General features: G+C 56.1%; 1 protein-coding gene across 2 annotated transcripts in view; it reads right to left on the bottom strand.

Annotated features, from left to right (window-relative positions):
- The window catches only part of BANP (BTG3 associated nuclear protein), a 99,039-nt gene that overhangs the window by 25,121 nt on the left and 58,122 nt on the right, over positions 1–15,796 (bottom strand). For both annotated transcript variants that reach the window (XM_081217727.1, XM_081217726.1), the window contains 4 exons: positions 15,025–15,264; positions 8,129–8,296; positions 3,583–3,713; positions 1,995–2,057 (listed from right to left, as the gene is read on the bottom strand). In XM_081217727.1, coding sequence (XP_081073853.1) covers positions 1,995–2,057; positions 3,583–3,713; positions 8,129–8,296; positions 15,025–15,264 — 602 coding nt within the window. The remainder of the gene's footprint in view (positions 1–1,994; positions 2,058–3,582; positions 3,714–8,128; positions 8,297–15,024; positions 15,265–15,796) is intronic.

Raw genomic sequence — 15,796 nt, forward strand, 5'->3', positions numbered from 1 at the left:
TTTGGACAAAATAACTACCTAATTTTTAAGTGAACAAAGAGTAAGGTTTCATTGTGATAAGAAGACTAATTGCATATTGTAACCTATTACAAAGTAATCATTACACTATCAGCAATTTTTTCTAATTCAGTGCATTCAATTCCTAATGGAAGCAAAAAAAAAAAAAAAAAAAAACAACCAGATTATATAGAAGAGGGATTCAGTTAAGAAAACTTAAAAAAAAAAAAAGGGCAAAACTGATACTAAAAATTGAAATTCAAGAAGTATTCTAGGGCCTCCCTGGTGGCGCAGTGGTTGAGAGTCCGCCTGCCGATGCAGGGGATACGGGTTCGTGCCCCGGTCTGGGAGGATCCCATATGCCGCGGAGCATCTGGGCCCGTGAGCCATGGCCGCTGGGCCTGCGCATCCGGAGCCTGTGCTCCGCAACGGGAGAGGCCACAACAGTGAGAGGCCCGCATACCGCAAAAAGAAAAAAAAAAAAAAAAAAGAAGTATTCTAATGAATTCTTAGCAGAAACAATATAAAAGCGCATGTACATTGATTTCTCCTTTTCCAACCCTAACCATTTTCCTTCCTTTCAAGGGCCCCCAGCAAGGTAGGCAGCAAGGTAGGCAGCAAGGTGGGCGTGCTGGTTGACGGGCGGCCCTCTGTGGGCGTGGCCTCCCCCTCACCTGTGCCTGGAGAAGGGAAGCTCCCCTGCCCCCCAAGGGGGTGCCTGCGCTTAGCTTGCTGCCCACTCCCCCCCTGCCCCCTGCTGGCAACATGTTGCTCTGTGTGAGCTCACAGACACCCACCCCCCGCCCGCTGGTCCTGCAGGAGGCAGGGGGAAGCCCACTCCTTACCTGCGGTCAGGCCTCCCGGGACCTGCCCCTCCCCCCACCGTGCGCTGCTCCCTTTCACCGCCTCCCCCCGCCCCCGCTAGCCTCCCCACCCCCCGGGCACCCACCCAGCCGTGCGCCCCACCTTCCCATGGACACACCTGTCCCGTCATCTGAGGACTCACAGGGATTTGTCCAGCTCGGAGCCGTCCCCTCAGAACCCGCCCGCCTCTTCCCTCTCTGACTGTGGCGCTGGGGGCTGGGACTGAGAGGCCGGGGGCACTGATGTCACCCACTTAAGGAAAGCAGCCCGGTGCAGCCGGAACACGAGGAGCCAGCAGGCACCGCTAAACGAGTCCCAGGCTTCCCCAGGACTCTCCTGAGACCCTGGGGCCGACAGCCCCTGGCACCGGCAGATGCTGGAGGCCAGAAGCAAGCCCGGCCCTCAGCTCCACCCACATGGCACACGCTGTGGAGGGGGGGTATCCAGGGCGAGCACTGCTCCCAGGTGGGGACAAGGTGCAAGAAGCCATGCCCCAATCTGCGGGCTGCAGCCCTGCGCCCCGGCCCGACCCGCCGACCTGCCTTCGGAGGGTCAAGCTGACTTTCACACACCAAGCCCCCTGGGCAGGTACGCGTGCAGCCAGGAAGGCCTCCTGCCTCTGTCCTTACCGTGGAGTAACAGTAAAAGGACACCAGTGGGAAGAGGCCGGGATGGCGGGACCGCAGGCGGCTGAGGCTGAGTCAGAAAACGCTGCGCCGAAGGCTCACAGGACCTTCACGGGCCCTCTCACCATAGTCCCACCTCCCTCAAGTCCCGTGCTGGCCCCACGTGCCAAGAGAAGCCAAGGACACGTGAGGCCACAGTCTCAGGGGCGGCCCCCTCGTGCCGCTCCCAGCCCTGGGGCTGCAGAGGGCACTTCAGCCAGGAGCAAAAGCCTCCATGTAGCAAGTGTTCACAAAGAAACCCAGAGGGGGCCGCGGTGCAGCAAGGGCAGGACGGTGTGGAGGGCAGGCAGGGCCTCGGGTTTGTGCCCCAGGAAGTGGGAAGCAGGCGGTCTCTGCTGGACACCTGTGTCATCTGGGGACGCCCAGGTGTCCACCTCACTGGACAAAGGTCAGAGTGCAGGGGGCCCGTGGGAACAGGGCGGGCCCTGGGCTGGCAGCCAGACTCACCTCGCTGTCCTGCGTGATCTGCACCTGCTCCCCTTGAGGCACCTGGGCGATGTGGAGGTGGCCCTGTGGGATCCGCAGAAGAGAAGACACCAAGAAGCATCAGAGGAAACAAGAAACGCTCTCCGAAGCGTTTGTTCCCGATTCTCCACTCGCAGTTCAAGAAAAGACAGCTAAGGCCTGATGGCCAGTTTCACACAGGCATGGGGTGAGCTTACTAAACCCCTCTTGAAGTTCTATTTTAAGGACATAACACAGAATACTTTGCAGTAATTCTTAAAGGGACAACGAGGCCTAGGAAACATCTGCTAAGTCTTTAAATGTTACTAAACAGGCAAATTTAAGACTGTGAAGGACATACAGGAAACAGGAGCAAAACCACAACTTTCCAGAAACTAAACTGACAAGTTTTTGTTTGTTTTTGTGTTAATTGTACTCTCAACTCAGAGGGACCAGCCACCTCACAGACCCTCACACAGGGTCCCTAGTGACCTGGGGTGCTGGAGGCTACACAGCAGCGTGACTAGGAGGGTGGGTGGCAGTTGAACACGTGTCTACACAGAAAACACGTCAGCCAACTCCTTTTAAATCAAAGAAACACATGACTATTTAAACAGCTGAAGTAAACAAGAAACGTGGTTCCAAAGTATCAGACTCCAACTAAAATGCATGTATGCTGGTAGATACAGGCAGACAAATAATTCCTGTACATCTTAACTTAGCTCAATGAAATGAATATCCATTATCTTATCTAAAATTCTACCTTAATCAAAATGGACCTGAAAATAAACTACTGTTGAATTTTCTATTGCTTTCATTTTACTACATCTATGTAAACCCTATATCACAGTTATCTATTCTGGAATTCTTTCAAAGAACTTCCTTACTAACGAGATTAGAGGAACTGCTTTTGTGACTGTCAGTGAAACAAAGAATTCCCTGTTTATAACTGCTCCATCTCCCTTGGAAGAAGAATTCTTTACAATCCTCCTCAGTGCTCTGGGGAAGCCCTCCCTTTCCAGACAGCGTGCCGAGTGCAGCATCAAACCAAAGCCGCCTGGGTCAGAACCAGGTCTCCAGGAGGCAGCCCTGCAACGAGGTCCACGGCGAGGAGGCTGGGTGACTAAAGCATCCCCAGGATCCCCTGGAAGTTCCTGCCCCGCTCTCCCATGAAGGGTCGGGAGGAACGTCCTCCTGGGCCGGCAGCACACAAGGGCGACTCGTCACACAATCCAAAGAAACTACACAATGACTAAGGCCACCGGCTCTCTCCGCTGGCCCCAGAACGAAGTTATTCTTCTCCTCTCAGTAAAGGGTGCCCATGCTTCTGAACTGAGAAAATATCTATGATACATCTTGATGTCTCCCAGGAGGACAGGCAGAAGCGCACAGGCAGGGGAGCTGCGAGGGGCCGGCAGAGAGGTCTACGAGATGTAGGAGGCCCACCTTAGCTATTTCTACTTGGACCCCATCCCAAGCTGTCAGCGGGATCCAGAAGTGCAGGGAAAGCTGGTCGTGGCGCCCCTCCCCCCGCTGCCCAGCCGTGCCCTCCCCTTCCACTGTCAAAGGCAAACTGGCGAGAAGTACATACTACTTGGACCTGTCCGTCCTCCCCGATCTGGTGGATCTGGACCTGCTGGGCGTTGGCCAGGGCGTAGTGCAGGGCCTGGGGCGGGGGCTGCTGCAGCTCACTGGCGGGCGGAGGCGTGCTCATCATGGTCTCTGCGGGGAGATGCACACAAGCCTGAGCTGCCAGCCTGGGGCAGAGCCCACCTCTGCCTCCCTCTCTCCCCAACCACACTGCCCACGGAGATGAAGGGAGAGCCTTCGTTTCTGGACTTCCAATGCGCAGCGTCGTGAGCAACAGCTGTTAGACAGCGGGGCTTTCTCACCTGTAGTCAGCGTCTAAAGATCCGATGACCCACAGACACAGATGGTTCCCACCCACTATGTAAGTGAAGCTCCTCAGATGTAATGATAAAAATGGAAAATGAAAAACAGGAACAAAGTGCATACTAACCTCTGTGTCAGACCAGCGCAAGGTAGGTCCATGGATAATTAAACTAACTTGGGGGAGGGAGGGACTTCCCCAGTGGCGCAGTGGTTAAGAATCCGCCTGCCAATGCAGGGGACACAGGTTCGAGCCCTGGCCCGGGAAGATCCCACATGCCGCGGAGCAACTAAGCCCTTGCACCACAACTACTGAGCCTGTGCTCTAGAGGCCAGGAGCCACAGCTACTGAGTCCATGTGGCACCACTACTGAAGCTCACGTGCCTAGAGCTCCACAACAAAGAGAAGCCACCGCAATGAGAAGCCCACGCACCGCAACGAAGAGTAGCCCCCGCTCGCTGCAACTAGAGAAAGCCAAAAGTAAATAAAGCCAAAAGTAAATAAACAAACAAACAAACAAAAAACGAACTTGGGAGAAAAGCTCCCTCCACTCAATTAAAGGAACACTTCCAATAAAAGTTTACTTTCCATGTTTAACCCAGAATGAGATACGTTTGTTTTCATGTGTTGTATATTACTTTTAACTGTAATACTATCTCAATCAGAAGAATTTTCTCATACACTTAGAACATTAGGACTCAGAAAAAAAAATTTTTAATTTTCAATGTATATACATATTTTTGTTCTAAAGAATGGATTACTCCAAAAGACTTCTAAAGATAAAAACATATTACATTAGAATGAAATTCTGTGAGAAGTAGAATGCTGATATGAATGGAAAGAGGAAAAAGATATAAAATGTCTGATTCTTGAAGAAAATAATTTTCATGCATTTTTTAATAGCTTAATGGTGGGTATCAAATTGACATGGTATAGATTCCACTGGCTGCCTTTTAAAAAGTTACAGTATAACAGTATTAAGATGTTAATGCTTACGAAATTCAAGTTACTGAATTTACCATGTCATCAATAGCTCCCTCTAATTACGCGACGTGAAGACCAATTTAAATCTATGTTTTACAATCAATACTGATATCAAAGTGCAGTGCAAAAAACTGCATCTGTTACTTGTTTGTGGTCAAGAATAATCCAAGAGATACGGCAAGTGACCCCAGGCAAGGACTCACGCTGAGGGAGGACCACGGCCCCCGGCAGTGACACGGAAAGGGCAGCCCCTCAAAGGCCTCACCCCCACTGGCCGCGCTCCTCCATGTCCAGAGAGACACAGAGTCGGGAGCTGGTTCTCTGCGACCCTAACGATCTGGGCCTATACGGATGCTCCCCAATGAGAGCTGTGGGGAAAAGCGCTGCGGGCGGAGGTTTACACAGTAAAATGCAGCCACCTTAAACTCAAGCACATATGAAAGTTCACATGGTGTGGCCAGACAGCAGGGTGAGATACAAACGTTTTAATAAACTGATATTTTTTAAATCCCTTGAAAACCAGTGATGTTGTGGTCTGTGTTCAAATTGGCAGTACTAATTCAGCTTTAAATAGACCAGCCTCGGCTCAGAATCTCACTTGTAGCATTTGTCTGCTGATACTTCAAAAGAGAACACGACAACTCCAGCTGGAATTACTACCAATTCCAAATTAACGGAATCCTGGCTAAATTACATGTTCCTGGATTATGTCTGTCACCAGAATAGCCTTAAGGACCAGATTCGCTGGGTCAGGCCACGAGTCCGCAGGAAGAACAAGGACGAAATCCCAGAGGCCCTTTAACCAACCACCCTGTGCTGTATCGAGTTTGGGCCAAGTAGGCAGTACGTTAAAGTAGAAAAATATCCAGTCGACAGAAAGTTACAGAACGTACTTCCAAAGGAGTTTGATAAAAGAAGAACATGGTCCGTGTTTCTCTCAAAACTCCCAGGGCTCCAGCGCCCGAGGAGGGGCCGCCCTCTGGCCTCCAGCGGACCGCCTGAGAGCAGTCCAGACCTGTCCCAGAGCCCGGAACTCGCCCCTCGTGCTTCCCAGACACACAGCACCTGAGGCAAAGTGGGTGCGATGGTGCCGGCCTCCCTCAAGTGCTCCTTAAAAAGGCGCACCTTGACCCCCGCCCCGACGTGGTGTCCCCTGCTGCACAACCCAGGCACAGAGACCCAGGTGGGTGGAGACAGCAAGGTGCTGGGTGGCACCACGGTGTCCGTCCTCCGAGGCCCAGAAGGCAGCTGGCCCATCAGGACGACACAGAGGGCCTCCTGCTCCTGAGAAAGCGCCCGTCACTCTGGCCATGGACGGTGCTGCTGGAGCCTGCGGACCTTCCCAAGCCACCGAGGCTGGCCAGAGTCCATTCCAAGCCACACGTCCTGAGGCTCAGCGCCTGCCCGGCCATGGCACTGAAGAACCCCTCATGGTGGCCATTCACCACCCGCAAGAGGCCACGGGACCAACAGCAGTACTGAGAGTTGCTCAGACTCACAGCCCAGGGACCTCCCTGGTGGTGCAGTGATTAAGAATCCGCCTGCCAACTAAGCCCGTGCACCACAACTACTGAGCCCGTGCGCCACAACTACTGAAGCCGCGCGCCTAGAGCCTGTGCTCCGCAGCAAGAGAAGCCACCACAATGAGAAGCCGGCGCACCGCAACGAAGAGTAGCCCCCCGCTCGCTGCAACTAGAGAAAGCCCGCGCGCAGCAACGAAGACCCAACGCAGCCAAAAAGAAAAAGAAAACAAAACCCACAGCCTCTTAGGAGGAACCCTGATGTGTTTATGGACAGAAAAACAGAGGAACTGAAGACACACAACTACCATTAAACTGAATTACTGTCATTCAACTGAAAGAAACACTAATAACTGGAAGAAACACAAAACCACAAGCGAGCGAGGATAAAGACAAAGCGTGACATCACCAGCCTGTGATGGAGATCAGACCTCAGGGGCAAAGGCCACCTGAGTCCCCAGCCACAGCCCAGCAGCCCAAGCACAGCTTCAGGACCCAGCACCCTCCTGCTCCAACGTGGGCCGGACAGGCTCGGGGCCTCACGCAGGTGCTGGCTGGCAACGCCGAGCCTCAGACCACCGCCTGGAGGCAGGATCTGAACTGAACACGATCCCAAGGGGCCGGCCTGCAAGTCAGCTCGTCACGTGTCCCGGGCACCTCCAGAGGTGGGGACACGGGTTCCAGAGCCCACCTCGTCTGATGGGGACAGGCACTGAGCACGGCCGTGCTGGCCAGGTGGCCCCGGGGTAAGACGGCAGATCCCCGGCCACACTGAAACCTGCATCCCTGGAGCCACAGTCCCCACGCCTACCGTCTTAGGACCACAGAGCCAGTCCGGTTCGGCAAGGAGCCACCCCCAGCGGGGTCCCAACTGCTACCTAAGTTCCCACAACAGAATCCCGGTGGTGACAGAAAGGCCGGACTCCTCACCGAGAGACTCTTCAATGCAGGCCCCGCACAGAAGCTCTGCTCGGGGCATGACCTGTCGGCCACCCCCAGCTTGCATGATTCACGTGGCAAATTAAGGCCAAGTATCTGATAATCACCAAACCACCGAGGAAAACCGCTTCCTGAGGTCTGGCTCAGAAAGATTCATAACCTGCAAGGACTCCAGGTGACCTGGTTTGTCACTGCAGCGATTCCACAACGAGAGTTCCGCTCACCCTGACCACTGCTGCCCCTGAATCCCAGTCCCGACCCCGGTCAGGATTCAGGTCCTGAGAGCCACTGCCAAGGGAGCGTCCACGGGAGTTAAAAAACCATTTCTGTTACAACATTTTGAGACATCTTCGGTGACAAGCGATGCTGGTCTCCTTGTCACTCCTGGTGAACTCTCCCAGCTGTCCTTTCAATGCCTGGAAAGAAAGCCTAAGAGCTTCCCATTATCTTGAGGATGAGTATAACCGAGGCTGCGTCCTCACCGTGGCAGTAACGAGCATGACTTAGGCTGCACCCCAGCCTTCGCCTGCAGACGCCACGCAGATGGTGACAGTGACAGCGAGCCAGCGACGTGCTGGCCCGCCAGGCAGAGGGAGCAGCGCTCGGGGCTGTGTCCAAGGTGGTCCTGGCCCTGCTGCTGCTGCTGCGGAGCCCAGGATGCCCTCCACCTAGACAACTGCCCGGGAGCCTCTCGCGGTCCGGCCGAGGCTCCCAGCCGCTCACAGGGCATGTGCGGGCACAGAGCCACGGTTCTCGCTCTGACCGCCCCCGGGGCCACCTGCCTGGGCCGCCCCGCGTCGTACCTGAGGCGCCGTACGAGGACGAGGACGGGGTTCTCCTGGAGAAGCTCTTGACGGCCAGGCTCTGGCCTCGCTGTTTTCGCCGCCAGGCCGTCCGACATTTGGAGTCGATGCTCTGTTTGATTCGATACCAGTCGGATTCCGTGATTCCAAATTTATAGAAGAGGTGACCTGCAAGAACACACCCAAGGGGAGGCTCTGTGAGGCGCGGGCCTTCCGCGCGGACGGCGGTCAGGGTGCAGTGCCAACAGGAAGCGTGACGGGCGAGAGGTGCCTCAGGCCTGCCTGTCGTGTGTGATGATCGCTTTTCATTTATTCAGCTTTAACCTATCTGACGTGATCCACCCCCACCAGATGGAGGTGGGCAACAAGCTGGAGGTGAGGGTTTGCACAAGCGTCCTGGATGTCCCGCGCTCCAACTGTCCACCCTGATTTCACGCACGGCCTCTCAGGTCCTGAGGCCGAGACGGAACGCCAGCTCGTTCCTCCTTGCTCGTGCCTGCCTGGCTGCCTCCTTCCCTCCTCTCAAGTCTGGGCTCCAGCGTGAGCTCAGTAATCCTCCCCTCAACCAGCCCACTTCACCCCAGAGTCCTCCCACCGCCACCCCCGTCCCGGCGCCCTAACACTTTAGAGAACTTAGATACTGATGGCATTTACTCTGCTTCCCCCACAAACACGGGGATCTTCGCACTCCTCATCCATGCCCGCGGAGAGCCCAGAATGTCCAGGTGCATGACAGATGCTTACACGTTTGTTGCCTAAATGCTGGTTACAACTCATCTGAAGACTTGCTTCCACTGCTACCTGAGTCTGAGGCCTACGGAACTTCCCTTGCCTCTCCATCTGCCTCCCTCCATCAGAATGAAACTCCCTAAGGGCGGACATAATCCACTCCCTGGGGCCCCCACCGCACGCCCAGCCCGGCCCAGCCGAGTGGGCATCACCTCCACTGGACCGCTGGCCGCAGAGGGCGGGGCAGCCCTCTGGCACCCTCGCTGTCCGCCCCTGCGTCATGGCAAGCTCTCAGGGCGGGAGGTGGGCACCTGAGACCACCTACCAGCAAGGAGGAAACCGGGTGGCAGATGGAGACCCCTCCCTGCCAGCCCGCCCAGCTCTCACTGGACAACTTCACTTCTTCCTTGTGCTGAATCAACAGGGAGTAACGGTCAGGAACACGGGAACCACAAAAAATGCTTTTCAACAGGGTGACCTCCTTTCTAGCTGGTCATGAAGCTTCGCTGATTAACGGGAAAATAAATGGATGAAATTCAAAAATTTAATAATAAAAAGATTCAGCTCGGGGCTTAGCTGGTGGTGCAGTGGTTGAGAGTCCGCCTGCCGATGCAGGGGACACGGGTTTGTGCCCCGGTCCGGGAGGATCCCACATGCCGCGGAGCAGCTGGGCCCGTGAGCCATGGCCACTGGGCCTGCGCATCCGGAGCCTGTGCTCCGCAACGGGAGAGGCCCGCGTACCAAAAAAAAAAAAAAAGGTTCAGCTGGAAAACTTGCTGTTTTGGCTACCAAGAGCACCCAGTTTGGAGCGTCTGCTGAAAGCTCATTTGATGCCCAAACCCTATACTCTGCTCTGTGGAGAGCACAAACCCTAGGAATAATCAAAACAAAGGAAGTCTTTGTTTTCTTAACTACTGTATTAAGTTTCTTTTGTCTTGGAAAGACACTTAACTTTTTTGTGAACATAGCCTAAGGCATTTTTGACTCCAAACAGAAAGACAACCAAAATGTCTGTCATCTTGATAAAAAGAAATTGGGTTAAGGAGGGGCAGGTTTACAGGATCAGAGAGAAGATCAACTGCAAGGTAGTCTCAGCCCCACTTTGTCCTCCTGCAGAAAAGGAAGCACATAAAGGAGGTGGCACCTCTTTGCTGGTTTTCAGGTCATCTCTCACCTAACTGGAGTCATCGCAATATTTACTGAGAGACGGCTCCATGCCGGGTATGGCTCTAGATGCAGAGTGGGGCTCACAAAGTTCCGGCCAGTTACCCACATGAGTGACAAGAGAACGCAACTACCAACTGTAGTTACCACAGAACTCAAATACTGACTGAGCCCAACTATGAGAACAAGAACCGTATAGTCACAAGGGGACCCGACCACTAACTACAGCTCTACACTCACAGGAGGAGCCAACTACCCACTACAGCTACAGAGGAGCCCGAATACAGGCAAAGAAGTGGCGACCACACGTGTCCAACCACCTCATTAGGTACCTGCTCCAATACAGAAGGACACCCTGCAGGCCACTCTCAGATCCCCTCATGCCTTCCCATGCAAGGAAAACACCTTCCGAATGCCTCTAGGGATTAGTGAGATCATGCAAAATTCCAAAGCTTGTTAGTAATAGAAGAGCATATACAGGACACACACGTGGGCACACAAGCATAAGAAAGGAGCGAAAACATTAATACTTAAATTCAACTTTGTAGAAACCAATCTGCCAGTTCAAAACCTGGCTTACATCCTTCGAAGAAAAAACGTACATTCGTGGAGTTCTGCATTAGCCATTTTAAAATTCTTCTAAGACATCTGATTACATAGTTCCTTCCAACAGTGACTCAAGACTCCAGCTCGATGGCAAATGCCCCCGTGAAGGCTGCCAGGAAACACTAAGGAAGGGGCCAGCAGCACCGATGCCTCCCCCACCGAGAGCCGCGGTGCAGGAGGGCACAGGGGGCTTGGCTCCACCCCGGGAGCCTCATGGGTGGGCTTCCTCTGACTTTGCTAAAAGCGTTCTTCAACTTTTCTGCCATCCCTGAGCAACCTCCGCTGAGTGAAAGGAGGAGGAACCTCTTACAATGAGTGATAAAAAGATTACTTTGAATTAACTGGCATTTCACACTTGTTGAAGCATTTTATCTCAAGTCATTTGATGCTCCTAAGAAAACCTCATGAAATAAGAACGTCAATCTCCTCCCTTCAGCTCCAAACGGAGCTATCAGTGAGGAGTGAGAACCAGCCTTAAAATTTGGGCCTCCGGCGCCCACCCAAGTGGAGAAGAAGCGGCCACAGAAAGCCCAGCAGCGCCTCCCTCTGCCTGGACGGCAGCGGGCGCCCGGCCGGGGCGCTCGGGAGCCCGGGGAGGAGGTGGCGACACCCCCTGGGGACCTGGACACAGTCTCATCCGCAGATGAGCCACGTAGCCACCTCTGCAGACGAGCCACGTAGCCACCCAGCAGCCCGGGGAGACTAAGCAGCGAGCAGGCCCTGCGCCGCTCCCAAGTGCTGCCCGGGCGCCCCCCGAAGATCTGAGTGGGGTCCCGTCCCTGCTGACCGCCTCCCCCTTTCCAGGACCCCCATCGCTGACACCTGTGGTTCCCAGCTCTCATGTGAGCCCCACGAGGGGCTGAGATGCACCGCAGGAAGGACAGACAAGAAAAAAGCCGTGGGGCTTGTAATCCTGTGTCCTCGGGGAGGGGCGTGGGGTGGCATGGGGCTTATCAGTCACAGGGCACTGCTAACATAGCCTCGAGTTCCAGGGAGAGGGAAGCAGAAACCTGAGCGCTGGCAACTGACTGCTTCACGTGACGGTCTCAGCTCCCGTGTGGGCACCGCAGAGTCCAGCATCCCGGCCACAGAGCCAGGCTGGCCCCCTCTCCCCACACAGGGGAGCCCCAGGTGCTGGGCACAGCACCAGGAGTGATGCCGCTCCTCGGTGACGAGGAGAGCCTGGTGGCCGCGGTCGGCCGCTCCAAGGTGACCGTGAGCCAGGGCGCCCACTTGCGTCCTTTCTCACAGGCTCCATCCTGCCACCAGCCCACGTTGACCACGACTTCCTCCCAGCTCCCAGAGACACGTGCTGGGCCCAGAGGAGCCTGACCACCCAGGTTCCAAAGAACCCAGGCCCTGCGTACTGTGCTCAAGTGTCCCCCAAAATTCATGTCCGTCCCAGGACCTGGGAACGTGACCTCCCTTGGACACAGGGTCTCTGCAGACGTGACTAATTAACTGCAGATGCAGTCACACTGGAGTACAGTGCGCTCTAAGTGCAGGATGGCTGCTGCCCTCAGAAGGAGAGGGGACACACAGACACACACAGGAGCAGACGGCCGCAGGACGACGGACACGGAGACTGGAGTTACGCTGCCACAGCCCACAAAGGCCACAAGCTGTGGGCCTCTGCCAGAGGCAAGACAGACTCATCCGCAGCCCTGCGAGGCAGCGTGCCCTGCTGGCGCCGTGGTCTCAGCCTCGTGGCCCCAGACCCGGACAGGGCACCGTGTTGTCGGCAGAGCTCGGTACGGCAGGCCCGGGCCACTCGGGCGGGCCACTCGGGCAGCCCACGGCACGCGAGCAAAGCCCCGGCAGCAACACCATCTCTGCCCCGGGGGGACTGACCCGACGACAGTCCTCCGTGGACACGTGACTCCTCCGTCTGTGCCCAAGATGCTGGGGGGCTTGTGGGATCTCACCACGTTGGCGCCCCCCTCACAGATGTTTTCAAGGACCTGTCGACGCCGGGAAGTGCGTCCACCTCATCGCTGGTCTCATCAGATCATCCAGGCGTGTCCCACAGCCTAAGCAGACGCCTATGTGACCCACCAGTAAAAACCCTAAGAACTAAGGCTGTAACATTCTCAATTCGAGGGGGAAAAAGGCAACTGCTACATTCTTAGGTCACATGCCTCATGAAAGCGTGGCCAATTTTTTTTAAAGTTACAATAATGATCTACTTTTGCACAGAGCACACAAACTACACGGCTGCTTATCCAAATTTCTGGGAGGCCCGTCAACCCTTGGGAACCCTGAAGGAGGTGGCATCCCGGACGACTTCTCTTTTCCTCAGTGACCTTGTGCCCTCTCTAGAAGAAGTGTCTATGTGTTTCAAAATGCTGACTTTTTTTTCCCTTAAAAAAGAAAGGGAGGAAAATACTTCTGACAATCAGAAAAGAGATATGTTAAGTCCAGTCTTATCCACAGCGAGGTGGGTGTGGCTGGTGGTGGCAAATGTACATTCTCTGGGTCAGGAATTCCTCTATTTTAAGGATACCTACAGGCTTCCCCTGCCTGAAAAAGAAACTGTAGGGACTTCCCTGGTGGTCCAGTGGTTAAGACTCCGCGCTTCCAATGCAGAAAGCACGGGTTCGATCACTGGCTGGGGACCTAAGACCCCACACGCTGCACGGCGAGACCAAAAAATTAGAAAAAAAAAGAAAAAGAAAAATCTGTAAGCTAAATGTACAGGGCAATTTGGGCTGCTTACACACAGCAGCTGTCCGCACGGCTCCCAGCCAGCCCCCAGACACCCCCCAACCCTTCTCCCAGGCACAGGAGCCTCCGAGAGAACACAGGCAGGCCGGCCTTGCACCAAAACACTCTCTGGCCCACCGCTGGCTCCACTGTAAGCACGACCACCCCGCCTGTAACTCAGAAGCTCGGGGCAGTAAACCTACCACCCACTGCCTAGGGAACCGGTGACCCCTGCAACACGCAGCAGCCATGGTGGCCCCCAGGTGACCCTCAGGCCAAGCCTGACATTCCGGCTCACGTTTCCAGAACCCCTGGCATCAGCCGGCGCGCTGTGAGGGTCCCAGCTGGCACCATGCTCTAGAGCGGGGGCGCTGCCTGCCATGAAACAACATTCTTTGGGAACATGGTCACGCCGATCCCCCGCATCGTGAGAACGGCTGCTTTCAGAGCCAGGCAGGCACGACCCAGGCCTCACAAAGCCTAGAACACGGACGGCAAAGCCCTCACTCATCTGTTGGTTGGCCCAGGCTCTGCCCACCGTGCCCGGTTTTCTCCCCCACCGAGGGCTGACCTCAGCGTGTCCCATGGGTGGGTTCTCAGGAGCCACCCCACGTGATTCCCAGGCTCCGAGACACACACGGGGACTCGGAATGGCCAGGGCCATGAGCTGGGGACCAGGAGGATGAGCCCCCTGGGGTGAGGCAGGGACCGGACGCCCTGCTGAGTACCTGTCAGGAAAACCCACAGCCAGGCCACACCCCAACTTCCACCAAGGTCAGTGTGCAGACACAGGAAAGACGACTCCGCCCTGTGCGTGAAGGCTCCTGGAGAGATCCTCTCCCTACTTCTCACCGTCCCCACCCAAAGGCCCGGGGATCGCCGCCAGAGCTCTGTGTGAGCAGCGAGGTCCCCAGGGCAGGACGGCGCCCCTTCTCTAATTTGAGACAGTGAACTCTGGGTAATTTGTTTTCCATTCTGTTTCGCTAACTTAGATTTAAATTTCACGCCAGCCGCAGCGGCTCTCCAGCACCAGGTCTGTCAGACGTGACCACCTAACCCTTCTGCTGGAAGCCTACTTGCTTCTTTCGCGTCTTTATCGTAAGCCGTGTCGAACACCTTCTGGGTCGGGCGGGCTCTCAAGTGCGATCAGGCCAGCGGGTGCTGCCGAGAAGGAAGTGGGCACGCCGCACCCCTTCCAGATGTCACCCAGACGATGCCGTCACGACAGACTCCAGCCTGCGCCACCCTCACAGCCACGCGGGGGATCCAGATCAGTATGACAACGTCCCCGGCCACCACCAGCGAGGGCAGCCCAGAACCCCAGACCTCTGGGACAGGGACGAGGCGGGTGGCCTGCCTGTGCCCCTGGGAAGCCCGGGTGAGGCCGCTGTCAGCGGAGGGTAGGGAAGGCTCGGCTCCACCGCTCCTCCCGCCTCGAGGGCGGCACCAGGTCAGGGGAGGCCAGGGTCTGAAAGGCCCCCACGCCCCAGTGTCTTTGCCGCAGGCCAGGCCCTGGGCAGCCCTTCCTACAGGAAACGTTCAATCCACAAAGTCCTCTCTTGGCTCCGTGACCAGATCTGACCCAGAGCCCCCTCCCCCTGACAGCATGGGTCCCACCCCGCCGTGCCCACCCCCAGCGGAGCCTTCCCACAACCGGGGCGGGGGTGGCGGCAGACACGGGAGGCCGCACTCACAGCGGATGCCGTAGATGGTCAGGGGGTCGAGCTGCTTCTTGCCGTGCTTGCCCTGGCCCGAGAGGTTGGAGACGGCCTGCACCTCGCGGTGGAAGAGGTAGTCCAGCAGCGTGAGCGCCATCTTCTCGGCGGTGCGGCAGTTGGTGCTGATGTGCAGCATGTCGGAGGGGATGATGGCACAGCGCACCCGCATCTCGGGGTTGTTCTCGTCCCCCAGCCACGTGCCGTTGGGGTAGTCCTCTGCAAGAGAGAGGGGTCTCGGTGAGCTCCGGAGACTCCCCCCGCTCTCTCTATCCCCAGCGAGGCGGCCCGGGGCGTTCCCAGGACAGGCAGGGGGCCCACAGAGAGAAAGAGGGCAGCTGGCGCTCCTCCCGCCCAGGAGGAGAGGCGGAAGACCCCGTCTGCGAGCCCACCAGCACCCCGCCAGCTCCGTCTGGGATGAGGGACGATTTGGGAGGCGCACAGTGGGCACTGGGCCTCCCGGCTACACCCTGACCAAGTGGGCCAGCGCCCCCCACCCAGCCTTCCTCTCTGTCACAGCCTCCCAGGAGGTGCAGGATTGACCACGTGTGTGAAAGGGCTTGACGGTTGTCAAACAAACATCAACTTTAAAAAGCCTTATCCTTTGGCAAAAGGAAACTCCACTTATGATCACCAATCAAGAGAACTCTTGACTCTGCTTGGACGCCTGGTCGCTTTCCAAACGCTCCCTTCTGATCCTAACGTGGCGGCAAGTTAAGGTGTGAGAGGCGGCCCCTGAAAGCACCAGCGC

Source organism: Mesoplodon bidens (genome assembly GCF_964165515.1).
Source record: "Mesoplodon bidens genome assembly, chromosome: 18".
NCBI lineage: Eukaryota > Metazoa > Chordata > Mammalia > Artiodactyla > Ziphiidae > Mesoplodon > Mesoplodon bidens.